The sequence below is a fragment of the Mesoplodon densirostris genome, chromosome 4 (assembly GCF_025265405.1).
Source record: "Mesoplodon densirostris isolate mMesDen1 chromosome 4, mMesDen1 primary haplotype, whole genome shotgun sequence".
In the NCBI taxonomy this organism is placed as follows: Eukaryota; Metazoa; Chordata; class Mammalia; order Artiodactyla; family Ziphiidae; genus Mesoplodon; species Mesoplodon densirostris.
In genome coordinates this window covers 40,044,883-40,063,376 of record NC_082664.1, presented here as the reverse complement: position 1 = coordinate 40,063,376, position 18,494 = coordinate 40,044,883, and the positions used below count along the sequence as shown (strand labels likewise).

Genomic DNA, 18,494 nt, shown 5'->3' with positions numbered 1-18,494 from the left:
TATCTAACAAAAGTGAAGAAGAACTGGGGGGAGATTTGCATACATCTTCCCACAGTGAAAAAGTGTAACATAATCCAAATCTCTCCGCTTTCTTACCCACCTCAAATACCATAACACTTGGGATAAAATACAATAAATAAAAACATGTTGGGCCTCCCTGGTGGCGCAGTGGTTGAGAGTCCGCCTGCCGATGCAGGGGATACGGGTTCGTGCCCCGGTCTGGGAGGATCCCATATGCCGCGGAGCGGCTGGGCCCGTGAGCCATGGCCGCTGGGCCTGCGCATCCGGAGCCTGTGCTCCGCAACGGGGGAGGCCACAACAGTGAGAGGCCCGCATACCGCAAAAAAAGAAAAGAAAAAAAAAAAAAAAAAACATGTTATACAGACGTCTGTGAGACCTAGGTTAGGGTTTATTGCAAAACAAACCAACCAATTCAACAATACTGACACAAAACACTGAGCTGTGTCCTGTAGTGCATACAAAAGTGAACAAGATGGAATCCTTACCTTCAAGGCATGTATAATCTGGCACTGGTGGTAGGAGGGAAAGCAATGCTTTAAGGGGAGAGAATATACAGTTACAACATGCCAGCATTTTTTAATGAACTTTTTATAGGAAAAACTGCACATGCCAAAGAAAACAGGCTGGGGTATAGGGGCAGATACATGGGAAGCAAGAAGAGATGTGAGCATGACTTTACAATATATCCAGATATGAAGAGCAATACATCTCAAAATGACAACAAAAGCAATAGCGATGAAAACCCCAGGGATAAGAAAAACTAGTTTAAGGCCATATGATGGTGCCAAATGATGAACTATAGGGAATCGAAGGAGGAAAAGTCATGAGCACCTTCAGGTAGAAGATGGCAACTTGAAACAAGCCCGGCATGATGATGGTGGGAGGTCAGGAAATAGGTATGGGAGCACCTACATTTCCTGGAATTCTCTATAGAACCTGTTCCACAGGTTAGGTCTACCATAAAATTAACCTTTTCCTAACCTAAACCCTGCCCAGACATAAGGGAGCAGAAATGCTCAATACAAACCTTGGCCTCCCAGAATTTAGAACACACACCTCAGTGACAGTGCTAGGCCAAGAGCTAATATCCACCCAGCAGATAAAAAGGCACAAGAGACATCCGTGCTACCAAAGAGAGTTTCTCAACGAGGGGCCACAGTTTTTCATCATTCCCACCTACCAATTTCAGGCCTGGAAGTGAAGGCTGAATATGAGAACGACTTTAGTAGAGAGAAAATGAGGATTGCTGGGAGAGGATAAGTGAAGAAAGAGGATGTTTGAACAGATAATTTCTCAGTGCTGGCTAAGCATCAGGATCATCAGAGCTGCTGGTTAAAAGTACTGATTTCTGCCCCCACCTACCCACCTGGGGTGATTCTGATTCAATAGGTTTAAGATGAGGTCTGAGAATCTGTGTTTTGCAAAACCTCTCTAAGTGATTCCCATGTATAGTCAGGTTTAGACCCCATATGAAATCCCTACCCTCCATGAAGATGTAGAATATATATATTTGTGTATGCATATAATGTTTCGCAGCACAAATGGGTAGGAAAAAAGATAAATAAATCACTGTTTCCCTGGGCAAATCCCTTAACCTAACTCTAACTCAGTTTTTCCTCGGAAAAATAACGAATATGGAGTAAAAAATAATTCAGACCCCTTGCAGTTCTAAAATAACATGATTTTGGTACTTAGTTAAGTGTGAGCTTTAAAGAAAAATTAACTCAAGGAAAAAACATCCCATCTGGCCTTACTGAAATATTGTGAAAAGTTTTCGGTTCTAAATTGGTTCCTTATATAGAATTTCCTTTTCTTTTTTATGATCTTTTTTGGTAATAGTCTCTTTAAGCTCACAGATATGGAATATTTTAAAAGAATTGTTATAAATAATATAAATGCCAGATTCTATTTTACATAAGTCAAACAAAATAGCAGTGGTACAATGTACCAACATAACAAAGTATGTGTGATTTACACAGTATGAAAGAACTTTATTTTCATTTTTTTAAATGTTCAAAAACCATGTCCTACTTGGTTGGGGGTTGTTGCCTCTACTTTGTTCAATACAGTTTTAGCAACTCAAGAAGTGCTGATGACATTAATGTTCCTCTGATATAGGATGTCCCTTTGATCACTTGGCACCTAGAATAGTTTGTGGCCCATAGAGGGTGATCAAAAAATATTTATTGAATGAATTAATAAATTCACAGTTATGCAAAAATATTGCTCTTTGCAAAAGTTCTCACCAGTGGCTCTTAAACTATGTATTTCTATTGACAGTTTAGCCTCCTTAACATTCTAATATAATTTTTACCCTATAGTTTTCATAGGTTCTGTTACCAATTCCAATCTGGGTGTGTAGGGGGTGGTGGAGAGTTTCCCTATACCAACAACAAGCAATTCTAGGGACACCAGCTGGGTGTCCTATGACTCAACTCAATTCTGACACTACCTACCTGCAGATAGCATCACATTCCACTGGTTAAACATTGAGGGTTCAGTCCTACAAGACTACCCTCCACCAGACTTCAGGAATCAGTCACAAGCCTAGGTCGTTGCCTGTGCTTCTGACCCACCTAATACAGATTGGAGGTTCCCATGACACCCTCCTTAAACTTCAGCACCAGTTACAAGCAGAGGTTGTTATGTGTACTTTTGACAAACAGCTATATATCAGAGGTTCCCATGACCTCTTCCTTTGGTTTGAATAATTTGCTAGAGAGACTCACAGAGCTCAGAGAAACATGTTGCTTACCAGACTACTGGTTTATTATAAAAGGATATAACTCAGAAACAGGCAGATGGAAGAGATGCACAGGACAAGGTATGGGGCTTCCATGACCTCACCAGACATGCCACTCTCGGCACTTCCACATGTTGCCCAAACTGGAAGGCCTCAGAACCTGTCCTCTGAGTTTTTATGGAGGCTTCATTACACAGTCATAATTGATTAACTCATTGCCACTGGTATTGATTCAACCTCCAGCCCCTCTCCAGGAGACTGGGGAGAGGGCATGGTACTAATCACATGGTTGGTTCCTCTGGCAGCCAACCTCGTCTTTAGGTTACCTAAGGGCTTTCCAAAAGTCACCTCATTAACATATAACAAGAAATTCCAAGAGTTTTGGGAGCTCTGTACCAAGAACTGGGTGCAAGACCAAATCACAGTGAGTCTAAGTAAATTTAAGCCTTTTAACCACATTCAACATTTAGTTAAACTTTAGAAAACATTCCTGAGCTGTTCTCTTACCTACCTGCAAGTGCTACTTTTCTGCATGACATCAGCTCGATGATACCCAGAGAGTTTGCAAAAACCGTCATTACTATAAACTACAGGCCAATCCACAATCTGGGCATTTCCCAGTAGGAAACTCGATTCTAAAGGAGAAAGAAGAAAAGGGAAGTTTTTTAGCTTCATTAAACAATCTACTTCTTTCAAGTAATTAAAATGACAAATTCATAAAAATAAACAAATATAACTATGGTTTGTTATGGTACAAATAATAAAACGTATCCTTGAAACTGGCAAGGTTAGCATGATCAGCAAGTGAGACCTGCAATGAGTACAAGATTTGCATATAAACTAAAAACTCCATTGAAAAGAAGCCAGTTTACAATACTCTTTGCATTCAAGTAAACACTACACTATGAAAACAAAGCATGGTTAATATTAAATAAATGTTAATGACTATAATAATCACAGCTAAAAACAGTTCAATTTATTAAGACTAAGGGCTATAGTCACTTCTCTACAAACTGAGAATAATAAACTTAATAACACAGACAAATTTGGATGACTCATCCAAAAATTGTATTAATGTAATTTTGACATGATGGGACAAATTCTTTGTCCATCAGTTTGATCTAGAGAAGTCTAATTTAAAATCAAATTTTTAAATAAAGTCCCTTTTTAAAATAAAATGATTCAAAGACATTATTTTCAACCACATGCTACACAGAATTTGGAAACTACCATTATTCTGAATAAAAGAAACATCTCTGGTCTGTTTTGCATGGAAAAGTGGTTTTGCGTTAGGTATAAAAATTAATACAAAAAACAATATCTTTTGGCATATACCTTGATTGAAAATCCAACAGTTTTAGGCAGTAACTTTAGCAGTTTTGTAGGTCAAATGATATATATGTTAACATCAAAATTAAAACAATATTAAAATATAAAACAAAATTATTTTAAAAATAAATGTCAATATTTTACAAGTAGATTTTTAAGGGAATACTATACTTCAAAATATCTACCTAGGGCTTCCCTGGTGGCGCAGTGGTTGAGAGTCCGCCTGCCGATGCAGGGGACACGGTTTCGTGCCCCAGTCTGGGAAGATCCCACATGCCGTGGAGCGGCTAGGCCTGTGAGCCATGGCCACTGAGCCTGCGCGTCCAGAGCCTGTGCTCTGCAATGGGAGAGGCCACAACAGTGAGAGGCCCGCGTACCGCAAAAAAAAAAAAAAAAAAAAAAAAAAATCTACCTAAAAAATCTTCTTTGAACTCATATTGAGTGGTGTACTGAAGAGAAATTAACTTATGAGTAGATGACTTGAAGTTTAAATTCTGACTCACAGTTGTTCTTCTTATAAATAACAATGCAATTCACTGACTAAGTAGCTGCTTAGTAAAAGGTACTACTCTGGATCAGACAATGGGATAAAATAAAGATCAATAAACCATGCTTTTTACTCTCAAACAACTTACATATTAAGAAAAACAAATATGTAACCAAGTACAATTTACGAGAACAGATGCCAAATCAAGAAGCATGGGCCAACATATGGGAAAAAAAATCTGTTTCAAGGCACTAAAAGACAATCAAAAGTGGATAGAAACTGGAAAAGACAAACCCTTGAAAAAAGGAAGACACATTAGGTGAGATATTCATTTAACTGTCCATTCCCCTGAGAGCACGTCTCAGTTTGTATAGTTCATGGGTGATAGAGCTCAAACAGAAAAGTCTTATGGGGCTAAAAAGTCAAAGGTCATAATTTGGGACTGCCAAAGCAGCTTGAAGTTAAGGTGGAATTCCTTTAACATATGGAGCCATAAACCTGTATATAAATCTACCTCAAATCCTCCTCTGTGACCTAAACTGCATGCATAGGATGAGACTACAAGGAACCCATCTTGTCTTGCAATGACTAGAAGGCTAAAGAGGTAGGCAGAAACTTCATCAGCTTCCCAAAGCTATAGGAGAAATTTTGGAGTTCGAGTCCTATCAAGTTAGAGAAGTTTGGCAAATACCTTAAGCTTTCCATTAATTCCACAGAAGGCCTTACTTCAGGAATAAAAATCAAGTCTCAGGATAAAGGGTTATGACCTGAGACTAAGATCAAAAATGTAGAAAATAGACTCATACTAAAAAAAAAAAAAAAATTAAAGTCATACTTAAGGTGACACACCAGTAATTTAACCACCTGCTAAAATAAAATGAAATCCTCTTCAGAGGAAAATAATGAAGTCCAAAATCTCTACATTGTATCAATACAATGTCCGTATACAATTAAAAATTATTAGGCATGCAAAGAAACAGGAAACTGTAACAATAATCAAGAGAAAAAATAGGCAATAGAGAGGTTGAGATGGGAACATAGAAATAAACAATACAATCTCTGAAATAAAAAACTGTAATAGATTTAACAATATATTGGACACTAAAAAAGAAAGGACAGTTTAAAAACATATCAATGCAAATTATTGCAAACTGAAGCAAAAAGAGAAAATAACTGAAAAGATGTCCTGAGACAGTATCAAGCAATCTAAAATATATGTAGCTGAGTCTGGGGAAAAAAAACAGAATAGGACACAAATGTTACTTAGATAAAGAATGACTAAAATTTTTCAAATAGCATGGAAAATAGCAACACAGAGATCTTAGCTCAGTAAACCTCAAGCAAGATAAACCAAAGGAAGCAACAGTAGGAAGATGACAGTAAAATTGCTAATGAAAAATAAGGGAAAAAGTTTTTAAACATCAAAAACAAAGATACATTATTTATATGTGTTATATTTTGGGTAGGTGTAATAACTACAGCATACAAAGCATGAAAAACAAAGGAAGCCAGAAATCAATGGAATGACATCTTTAAAATACTGAGAGAAAAATGTTTATCAACCTAGATTTTTAGAGAGCAAAGATATCCTTCAAAATTGAAGGTCAAATAAAGACATGCTCAGAAACAAAAGCTGGGAGAAACCATTGCCAGCAGAATCACAATAAAACAAATGTAATAGGTATTTTAGGTGAAAAAATAATAATAGTAACAATAATAATAACGATAACCTCCATAAAAAAAGTCAAGAAGGGAAAAACAAACAACAGATAGGACAAATAGAAAATAAACCACAGGATGGTAGCCCTAAATCCAACTATATCAAGTATTACATTAAATGTAAATGGAATAAACACACTAATTATAAGACAGAAATTTTCAGACTGGATTTTTAAAAAAGAATAGAAACTGATAGTCTAGTATTTTAAGAGAGCCATTTAAAGTATAAAGAGATAGATAGGGACTTCCCTGGTGGTCCAGTGGATAAGACTTCACCTTCCAATACAGGGGGTGTGGGTTCAATCCCTGGTCAGTGAGCTAAAATCCCACATGCCTCAGGGACAAAAAAAAACAAAACATAAAACAGAAGCAATAATGTAACAAGTTCAGTAAAGACTTTAAAAAATTTTTAATATGAAAATTGAAAGTGAAAGTGTGGGGGGAAATACACTACTCAAATACTAAGCATAAGAAGGTAAGTCTGCCCATGATAATACAAAATAAAGTAGCTGAAGACAAGGGGTAATAGAAATAAAGAGGGGCATTTAATAATAATAAAGGAGTCAATTCATTAAGAAGATACAGCACTCCCAAATGCATATGAAAGTAATGAAAGTGCTTCCAAATGCATGAAGAAAAAAAATGACATAACTAGGATAGACAATTTCACAATAATAAAGGAAGATATTAACCTTCTGCCTTAACTAGCAGAACAACCAGATGAAGAACTGATTTAGAGTATAGAATATTTGACCAACACCAACACTATCAACTAACTCAAACTAACTGACATTTATAGGACACCCCACACTACACTACAGAATACACATTCTTTTCCAGTGCGTGTGGAAATTCCACCAAGATGTAACTGACTTTGAGCCACAAAAATTGTCAATAAATTCCAAAGTATTGAAATTACTAAAGTATATTTTCTGACTTCAAATTAATTAAATCAAGTGAGAGCGGAGGAAGATGGTGGAAGAGTAAGACGCGGAGATCACCTTCCTCCCCACAGATACATCAGAAATTCATCTACACGTGGAACAACTCCTACAGAACACCTACTGAACGCTGACAGAAGACCTCAGACCCCCCAAAAGGCAAGAAACTCCCCACATACCAAGGTAGGACAAAAGAAAAAAGAATAAACAGAGACAAAAGGATAGGGACGGGACCCACCTCCAGTGGGAGGGAGCCGTGAAGGAGGAAAGGTTTCCACACACTACAAGCCCCTTCGCGGGCGGAGACTGCAGGTGGCGGAGGGGGAAAGCTTCGGAGTAGCGGAGGAGAGCACAGCAACAGGGGTGTGGAGGGCAAAGCGGAGAGATTCCGGCACAGAATATCGGTGCCCTCAGGCACACACCAGCCAGAGAGGCTTCTCTGCTCGGCCGCCGGGGCGGGCGGGGCTGGGAGCTGAGGCTCGGGTATCGGCTTTCAGTCGGAGCGCAGGGAGAGGACTGGGGCTGGCGGCAGGAAGAGAGCAAGAAGGGGTTAGTGCACCACAGCTAGCCCGGAGGGAGTCCGGGGAAAAATTCTAGAGCTGCCAAAGAGGCAAGAGACTTTTTCTTCCCTTTTGTTTCCTGGTGCGCGAGGAGAAGACATTAAGAGCGCTGCTTAAAGAAGCTCCAGAGACAGGCGCGGACCCCGGAGACGGGCGTGGGACGCTGCTGCTGCCGCCGCCACAAGGCCTGTGTGCGAGCGCAGGTCACTGTCCACCCCGCCTTCCGGGGAGCCTGTGCACCCCGCCACTGCCGGGGTCCCGGGAACCAGGGACGGCTTCCCCGGGAAAGCGCACGGAGCGCCTCGGGCTGGTGCAACGTCACGCCGGCCTCTGCCGCCGCAGGCCTGCCCCGCACTGCGGCCCCTCCCTCCACTCTGCCTGAGTGAGCCAGAGCCCCTGAATCAGCGGCTCCTTTAAACTCGTCCTGTCTGAGCGAAGAACGGACGCCCTCCGGCGACCTACGCGTAGAGGTGGGGCCAGGTCCAAGGCTGAGACCCGGGAGCTGTGAGAGCAGAGAAGAGACAGGGAAATCTCTCTGTGCAGCCTTGGAGGCAGCGGATTAAAGCTCCACGGTCCACTTGATGTGCTCTGCGTCTGTGGAGTGCATGAATGGACAGCGAATCATCACAAATTGAGGAGGTGGACTTTGAGGACAAGATTTAAGACTTTTCCCCCTTTTCCTCTTTTTACAACAAATTATCCCAAATTGAGGAGGTGGACTTTGAGAGCAAGATTTTCGATTTTTCCCCCTGCTCTCTTTTTGTGAAGGTGTATGTGTATGCTTCTGTGTGAGATTTTCTCTGTATAGCTTTGCTTCCACCATATGTCCCAGGGTTCTATCTGTCCGTTTTTTTTTTCAATAATTACTTTTTAATTTTAATAATGCTACTATATATTATACATAATTCTATTTTACTTTACCTGCTCTTTCTTTTTTTCCTAACTTCCCTTCCTCCCTCCCTCCGCCCCTCCTTTCTTTCTTTCTCTCTTTCTTTCCTTCCTCCTTCCCTCCCACACTTCTTCCTTTCACTCTTTCTTTTTCTTTCCTTCCTCACTCCCTCCTGTCTTTCTTTCCTTCCTCCCTCCCCCCTTCTTCCATTCACTCTTTCTTTTTCTTTCCTTCCTCCCTCCCTCCTTTCTTTCTTTCTTTCCGTCCTTCCTCAATCCCTTTCTTTCTTCCTTCCTTCCTTTCGTTCCTTCTTCCTTTCTTTCTCTCTCTCTTTCTTTCTTCTACTAATTCTTTCTTTCTACTTTTTCTCCCTTTTATTCTGAGCCGGGTAGATGAAAGACTCTTGGTGCTGCAGCCAGGAGTCAGTGCTGTGCCTCTGAAGTGGGAGAGCCAACTTCAGGACACGGGTCCACAAGAGAACTCCCAGCTCCACATAATATCAAGCGGCAAAAATCGCCCAGAGATCTCCATCTCAACACCAGCACCCAGCTTCAGTCAACGACCAGCAAGCTACAGTGCTGGTCACCCTATGCCAAGCAACTAGCAAGACAGGAACACAACCCCACCCATTAGCAGAGAGGCTGCCTAAAAACATAATAAGGCAACAGGCACCCCAAAACACACCACCAGACATGGACCTGCCCACCAGAAAGACAAGATCGAGCCTCAACCACCAGAACACAGGCACTAGTCCCCCCCACCAGGAAGCCTACACAACCTACTGAAACAAACTTAGCCACTGGGGACAGACACCAAAAACAACGGGAACTACGAATCTGAAGCCTGCAAAAAGGAGACCCCAAACACAGTAACATAAGCAAAATGAGAAGACAGAAAAACACACAGGAGGTGAAGGAGCAAGATAAAAACCTACCAGACCTAACAAATGAAGAGGTAATAGGCAGTCTACCTGAGAAAGAATTCAGAATAATGATAGTAAAGATGATCCAAGATTCTATTTCCAAGATCCAAAATCTTGGAAATAGAATAGACAAAATGCAAGAAACAGTTAACAAGGACCTAGAAGAACTAAAGATGAATCAAGCATCGATTAAAAACACAATAAATGAAATGAAAAATACTCTAGATGGGATCAATAGCAGAATAACTGAGGCAGAAGAACGGATAAGTGAGGTGGAAGATAAAATAGTGGAAATAACTGATGCAGAGAAAAATAAAGAAAAAAGAATGAAAAGAACAGAGGACGGTCTCAGAGACCTCTGGGACAACATTAAACGCACCAACATTTGAATTATAGGGGTTCCAGAAGAAGAAGAGAAAAAGAAAGGGACTGAGAAAATATTTGAAGAGATTATAGTTGAAAACTTCCCTAATATGGGAAAGGAAATAGTTAATCAAGTCCAGGAGGCACAGATAGTCCCATACAGAATAAATCCAAGGAGAAATACACCAAGACACATATTAATCAAACTGTCAAAAATTAAACACAAAGAAATCATATTAAAAGCAGCAAGGGGAAAAAAAAACAAATAACACACAAGGGAATCCCCATCAGGTGAACAGCTGATCTCTCAGCAGAAACTCTACAAGCCAGAAGGGAGTGGCAGGACATAATTAAAGTGATGAAGGAGAAAAACCTACAGCCAAGATTACTCTACCCAGCAAGGATCTCATTCAGATTTGATGGAGAAATTAAAACCTTTACAGACAAGCAAAAGCTGAGAGAGTTCAGCACCACCAAACCAGCTTTACAACAAATGCTAAAGGAACTTCTCTAGGCAAGAAACACAACAGAAGGAATATACCTACAATAACGAACCCAAAGCAATTAAGGTCATGGGAATAGGAACATACATATCAATAATTACCTTAAATGTAAATGGACTAAATGCTCCCACCAAAAGACACAGATTGGCTGAATGGATACAAAAACAAGACCCATATATATGCTGTCTAAAAGAGACCCACTTCAGACCTAGAGACACATACAGATAGAAAGTAAGGGGATGGAAGAAGATATTCCATGCAAATGGAAATCAAAAGAAAGCTGGAGTAGCAATTCTTATATCAGACAAAATAGACTTTAAAATAAAGACTATTAGAAGAGACAAAGAAGGACACTACATAATGATAAAGGGATCAATCCAAGAAGAAGATATAACAATTGTAAATATTTATGCACCCAACATAGGAGCACCTCAGTACATAAGGCAAATACTAACAGCCATAAAAAGGGAAACCGACAGTAACACACTCATAGTAGGGGACTTTAACACCCTACTTTCACCAATGGACAGATCATCCAAAATGAAAATAAATAAGGAAACACAAGCTTTAAGTGATACATTAAACAAGATGGACTTAATTGATATTTATAGGTCTTTCCATCCCAAAACAATAGAATACACATATTTCTCAAGTGCTCATGGAACATTCTCCAGGATAGATCATATCTTGGGTCACAAATCAAGCCTTGGTAAATTTAAGAAAATTGAAATTGTATCAAGTATCTTTTCGGACCACAATGCTACGAGACTAGACATCAATTACAGGAAAAGATCTGTAAAAAATACAAACACATGGAGGCTAAACAATACACTACTCAATAATGAAGTATTCACTGAAGAAATCAAAGAGGAAATAAAAAAATACCTAGAAAAAAATGACAATGGAGCCACAACGACCCAAAACCTATGGGACGAAGCAAAAGCAGTTCTAAGGGGGAAGTTTATAGCAATACAATCCCACCTTAAGAAACAGGAAACATCTCGAGTAAACAACCTGACCCTGCACCTAAAGCAATTAGAGAAAGAAGAACAAAAAAACCCCAAAGTTAGCAGAAGGAAAGAAATCATAAAGATCAAAACAGAAATAAATGAAAAAGAAATGAAGGAAACGATAGCAAAGATCAATAAAACTAAAAGCTGGTTCTTTGAAAAGATAAACAAAATTGACAAACCATTAGCCAGACTCATCAAGAAAAAAAAAGGGAGAAGACTCAAATCAATAGAATTAGAAATGAAAAAGGAGAAGTAACAACTGACAATGCAGAAATAAAAAAGATCATGAGAGATTACTACAAGAAACTCTATGCCAATAAAATGGACAACCTGGAAGAAATGGACAAATTCTTAGAAATGCACAACCTGCCAAGACTGAATCAGGAAAAAATAGAAAATATGAATAGACCAATCACAAGCACTGAAATTGAAGCTGTGATTAAAAATCTTCCAACAAACAAAAGCCCAGGACCAGATGGCTTCACAGGCGAATTCTATCAAGCATTTAGAGAAGAGCTAACACCTATCCTTCGCAAACTCTTCCAAAATATAGCAGAGGGGGCCTCCCTGGTGGCGCAGTGGTTGAGAGTCCGCCTGCCGATGCAGGGGATACGGGTTCGTGCCCCGATCTGGGAGGATCCCATATGCCGCGGAGCGGCTGGGCCCGTGAGCCATGGCCGCTGGGCCTGCGCATCCGGAGCCTGTGCTCCGCAACGGGAGAGGCCCGCATACCACAAAAAAAAAAGGAAAAAATATATATATACATATAGCAGAGGGAGGAGCACTCCCAAACTCATTCTACGAGGCCACCATCACCTTGATACCAAAACCAGGCAAGGATGTCACAAAGAAAGAAAACTACAGGCCAATATCACTGATGAACATAGATGCAAAAATCCTCAACAAAATACTAGCAAACAGAATCCAACAGCATATTAAAAATATCATACACGATGATCAAGTGGGGTTTATTCCAGGAATGCAAGGATTCTTCAATATATGCAAATCAACAAATGTGATACACCATATTAACAAACTGAAAGAGAAAAACCATATGATCAATTCAATAGAGGCAGAGAAAGCTTTCGACAAAATTCAACACCCATTTATGATAAAAACCCTGCAGAAAGTAGGCATAGAGGGAACTTTCCTCAACATAATAAAGGCCATATATGACAAAACCACAGCCAACATTGTCCTCAATGGTAAAAAACTGAAACCATTTCCTCTAAGATCAGGAACAAGACAAGGCTGCCCACTCTCACCACTCTTATTCAACTTAGTTTTGGAAGTTTTAGCCACAGCAATCAGAGAAGAAAAGGAAATAAAAGGAATCCAAATTGGAAAAGAAGAAGTAAAGCTGTCACTGTTTGCAGATGACATGATACTATACATAGAGAATCCTAAAGATGCTACCAGAAAACTACTAGAGCTAATCAATGAATTTGGTAAAGTAGCAGGATACAAAATTAATGCACAGAAATCTCTGGCATTCCTGTACACTAATGATGAAAAATCTGAAAATGAAATCAAGAAAACACTCCCATTTACCATTGCAACAAAAAGAATAAAATATCTAGGAATAAACCTACCTAAGGAGACAAAAGACCTGTATGTAGAAAATTATAAGACACTGATGAAAGAAATTAAAGAGGATACAAATAGATGGAGAGATATACCATGCTCCTGGATTGGAAGAATCAATATTGTGAAAATGACTCTACTACCCAAAGCAATCTACAGATTCAGTGCAATCCCTATCAAACTACCACTGGCATTTTTCACAGAACTAGAACAAAAAATTTCAAAATTTGTTTGGAAAAACAAAAGACCCCGAATAGCCAAAGCAATCTTGAGAACGAAAAATGGAGCTGGAGGGATCAAGCTCCCTGACTTCAGACTATACTACAAAGCTACAGTAATCAAGACAGTGTGGTACTGGCACAAAAACAGAAAGATAGATCAATGGAACAGGATAGAAAGCCCAGAGATAAACCCACGCACATATGGTCAACTTATCTTTGATAAAGGAGGCAGGAATGTACAGTGGAGAAAGGACAGCCTCTTCAATAAGTGGTGCTGGGAAAACTGGACAGGGACATGTAAAAGTATGAGATTAGATCATTCCCTAACACCATACACAAAAATAAGCTCAAAATGGATTAAAGACCTAAATGTAAGGCCAGAAGCTATCAAACTCTTAGAGGAAAACATAGGCAGAACACTCTATGACATAAATCACAGCAAGATCCTTTTGAACCCACCTCCTAGAGAAATGGAAATAAAAACAAAGATAAACAAATGGGACCTAATGAAACTTCAAAGCTTTTGCACAGCAAAGGAAACCATAAACAAGACCAAAAGACAACCCTCAGAATGGGAGAAAATATTTGCAAATGAAGCAACTGACAAAGGATTAATCTCCAAAATTTATAAACAGCTCATGCAGCTCAATAGCAAAAAAACAAACAACCCAATCCAAAAATGGGCAGAAGATTTAAATAAGCATTTCTCCACAGAAGATATACAGACTGCCAACAAACACATGAAAGAATGCTCAACATCATTAATCATTAGAGAAATGCAAATCAAAACTACAATGAGATATCATCTCACACCAGTCAGAATGGCCATCATCAAGAAATCTAGAAACAATAAATGCTGGAGAGGGTGTGGAGAAAAGGGAACACTCTTGCACTGCTGGTGGGAATGTGAATTGGTACAGCCACTATGGAGAACAGTATGGAGGTTCCTTAAAAAACTAAAAATAGAACTAACATATGACCCAGCAATCCCACTACTAGGCATATACCCTGAGAAAACCATAATTCAAAAAGAGACATGTACCAAAATGTTCATTGCAGCTCTATTCACAATAGCCCGGAGATGGAAACAACCTAAGTGTCCATCATCGGATGAATGGATAAAGAAGATGTGGCACATATATACAATGGAATATTACTCAGCCATAAAAAGAAACGAAACTGAGCTATTTGTAATGAGGTGGATAGACCTAGAGTCTGTCATACAGAGTGAAGTAAGTCAGAAAGAGAAAGACAAATACCGTATGCTAACACATATATATGGAATTTTTTTTTAAAATGTCATGAAGAACCTAGGGGTAAAACAGGAATAAAGACACAGACCTACTTGAGAATGGACTTGAGGATATGGGGAGGGGAAAGGTAAGCTGTGACAAAGCGAAAGAGAGGCATGGACATATATACACTACCAAATGTAAGGTAGATAGATAGTGGGAAGCAGCCACAGAGCACAGGGAGATCAGCTCGGTGCTTTGTGACCGCCTGGAGGGGTGGGATGGGGAGGGTGGGAGGGAGGGAGATGCATGAAGGAAGGGATGTGGGAACAGATGTATATGTATGACTGATTCACGTTGTTATAAAGCAGAAACTAATAAAAAAAAGTAATGAAATCAGAAATCTTTTTTTTAATTATCTAGTAAAATCTACAGTATTTGGATGTTACCTAATTCGTTTCTAAACCACTGGGTCAAAGAAGAAATCAACAGAAATATAGAAGATATTTTAAACTGGATGATAATAAGTTTGTTGTATACATTTAAAGCAGTGCTTAGAGAGAAATTTCTCATTTTAAAGGTTTATTTTTTAATGAAAAGTTTAAAATCAATAATCTAAACTCTTTTATGAAGAAACTAGAAAAATAATAGCTATTAAATCCAAACTAAATAGAAGGACGTAAATAAAGGTCAGAATGTAGATCAGTGAAATAGAAAACATTCAAAGAAGAGTGAACTTCAAAAAAACACAAGTTACCATCATCAAGAATGAAAGGAGACATCACTGGATATAGTACACATAGCAAATGGTAATAAAGGTACAGTGCAAACAATATTTTGCCAATGAATTATAAAACTGTGATGAAATGAATTAAATTTCTGAAAAAAAACTTATAAAAACAGGCACAAAAAGAAATGGAAAATTTGAATAGCTTAGTATCTTTTAATGAAAACTAAAGGCCCAGATGGCTATGGGCTCAGGGAATTCTTTCAAATATTTAAATAAGACATAGTACAAATATTACACAAACTCTCGGAAAATAGGTGAGGAAACATTTCTTAACTTGTTTTATGAGGTTAGCATTATTATGATACCAAAATATGACAAGGGCTGTTAAAGAAAGAATTACTGACCAATAGATCTTATGAATGTAGTTGCAAAAATACAGAAGAAAATATTGGCAAATAGAATCCGGCAATATATTAAAAAGAAAATAGATCATAACCAAGTAGGGTTTATCTCATGAACATAAGGTTGACTTATCATTATGAAATCAATCAATGCAATCCATCAACAGAATAAAAGAAAAGCCATATGATTATATCTCAATAGATGTAGAAAAAAGCATTTGACAAAATTCATACTCATTCATGGTTAAAATATCTGAGCAAACTAAGAAAAAAAGAAAACTTCCTCAAACTGATAGAGGATTCCTCCTAAAAAATCCATAGCTAACATCATTTTTAAAGCTAGAATACTAAATATTTTCCCCCTAAGATTAGGAAAAAGTCAATGATATATACTCTCAACCCTTACATTCAACATTTCATCAGAGGTCCATCTGAGAAAATAAAGGAAAAAAAAGAAAAAGAGAGAAACAAACCAAAAAACTACAGAAAATATAAATGTTTAAAAGGTAAATGTAATTTTTTTTCTATTTGCAGATGACATGATTGTTTATGTAGAAAATCCTAAGGAATATTCAAAAGGATATCTAAAATTATTGAGTGAATTAAGCAAGGTTACAAGACAAAGTCAATATAAAATCTATTTTGTTTCTATTAACTAGCATTAAACAATTGGAAAATGAAAAGCAATTTCACTTAGAATGATATCAAAAAGTATAAAATACTTAGAAATAAATTTAGCAAAATACATGTTGGACCTCTAGAGTGAAAACTAAAAAAAGCTGCTTACAAATGGCTTCTAAACAAATGGAGAGCTATGCCATGTGAACGAATTGAAAGACTGGATATTTTAAGACTTCAATTCTCTACAAATCAGGCTATAGATTTAATACAATCCCAATGAAAATACCAACAGGCTTTTTTTTTTTATTTTACAAATTTATCCAACAGGCTTTTTTGAAGTAATTGACAAAATAATTATAAAATGTTTGTGAAAATACAAATTACCTAAAATAACCCAAAATAAAACCTGAAAAAGAAGAACCAAGTTGGAGAAACATACAACTATAGTAATGAATATAGTATGAAATTGGAGTGAGGACAAATAGATCAATGAAACAGTTTAAAGACTTCAGAAATAGACCCTTACATAAATGTCAACTGATTTTTTGCAAAGATGCCAAGGCAGTTTCATTAATAAAGACAACTTCAATGAACTGTGCTAAAACAACTGGCTATCCATACAAGCGAAAATTGAACCATGACCCTTACTTCACACCACACACACGAAAATAATTTAAAACAGGTCATAGACTTAAACACAAAAGTGAAAACCAAAAAGAAAACATAGAAGGAAATCTTTGCAACTTTGAGGAAGACAAAAATTTCTAAGACTCATACAGTAATCACCATAAAAGAAAGTATTGATAAATAAATTAGACATTATCAAAATTAATATCAACTGCTCATTCAAGGACACTGTCAAGAAAATGAAAAGGGAATCCACAGACTGAGAGAAAATATTCACAATGCAGATACCTGAGAAAGAACTCCTATCCAAATTAGGCCCGAAAAATCCTACCAAAGGGCAAATGACCCAATTAACAAAATGGGCAAATGACTTGAACAGACATTTCACAAAAGAAGATGTACAATAGCCAATAAGCACAAGAATAAGACACTCACCATCATCATGCATTAGGGAAATACAAACTAAAAGCACAATGATCTATCACTGCTTAACCACTAGAGTGATTATAAAGGCTAATAATACAAAAATGTTGATGAAAATATGGAACAACTGAAATTCTTTATAAAATGCTAATGAGAATATAAAATGGTATGATCACTTTGGAAAACAGTTTCATGAAAAGTTAAATATTCAACTATGACCCAGAAATTTCCCTTCTAGGCATTTACTCAAGTGAAATGAAAAGATATGTTAACAAAAAAACTTGTAGAAAAATGTTCACATCAGATTTATTCACAGTAGCCAAAAACTGAAAACAATGCAAATGTCCATCAACAAGAGAATGGATTAAAAGTTGTGGCATATTCATACAAGACATAATACTACTCAGCTCTAAAATGGAACAAACTACTGACAGATTGCAGCAACACAAATTAATCTGAAAAATATTGATGATTTAAAGAAGTCAGAAACTATAATTTCATTCATATGAAGTTTAAATACAGGCAAGGTCAATCTATGGTGATAGAGATCAGAACAATGATTTCTGATGGGGACGGGATGGTAGAGGGACTGATGGTAGAGGGACTGATGAACTTTCTGGAGAAGGTCATTGTTTTCTATCTTTATTGAGATATAAACTACAGAGGTATATACATTTGCCAAAACTAATTGAACTGTATACAAGATCTGTATGTTTTACTTCATATAAGGTATACCTCAAACTTAAAAGAAAATACAAGAAGGACAAAGGGCTAGAGAACCACAAGTTTCAGGAAACCAGTGGCATTTGAGCTGAACCCTAGCTATAAGAATGGTAATACTACGTTTCCTTGGTACATACAGTGGTTAGAGTAGAGATTAAAATGAGCTTATTCCTGCAAAAATGCTTCATAAGATATAAATTCTTCTATAAATATATATTTTCATTTATATATAGCATCAATTATAAATATTTGTAATATGATCATCAAAAATTAACTTCTTTCCCTTCTTAGCCCAGGCCAGGTCCTAGTCAGTTTAACCTCTCTAATCCATGTGTTCTTCACTTCATGACTATGTAGCTGTGGCAGCACATATAGCTTGCTACATGGTCTCCCTGATTTTCAGACTAACATTCATTTGTCCCCCTCAAGCCCTGCCTCCATC

General features: G+C 37.7%; 1 protein-coding gene across 1 annotated transcript in view; it reads right to left on the bottom strand.

The window, feature by feature from the left end:
• The window catches only part of KCNH5 (potassium voltage-gated channel subfamily H member 5), a 352,691-nt gene that overhangs the window by 311,647 nt on the left and 22,550 nt on the right, over nt 1-18,494 (bottom strand). The window contains exon 2 of the mRNA XM_060098063.1: nt 3,276-3,399. Within this exon, the coding sequence (XP_059954046.1) occupies nt 3,276-3,399 (124 nt within the window). The remainder of the gene's footprint in view (nt 1-3,275; nt 3,400-18,494) is intronic.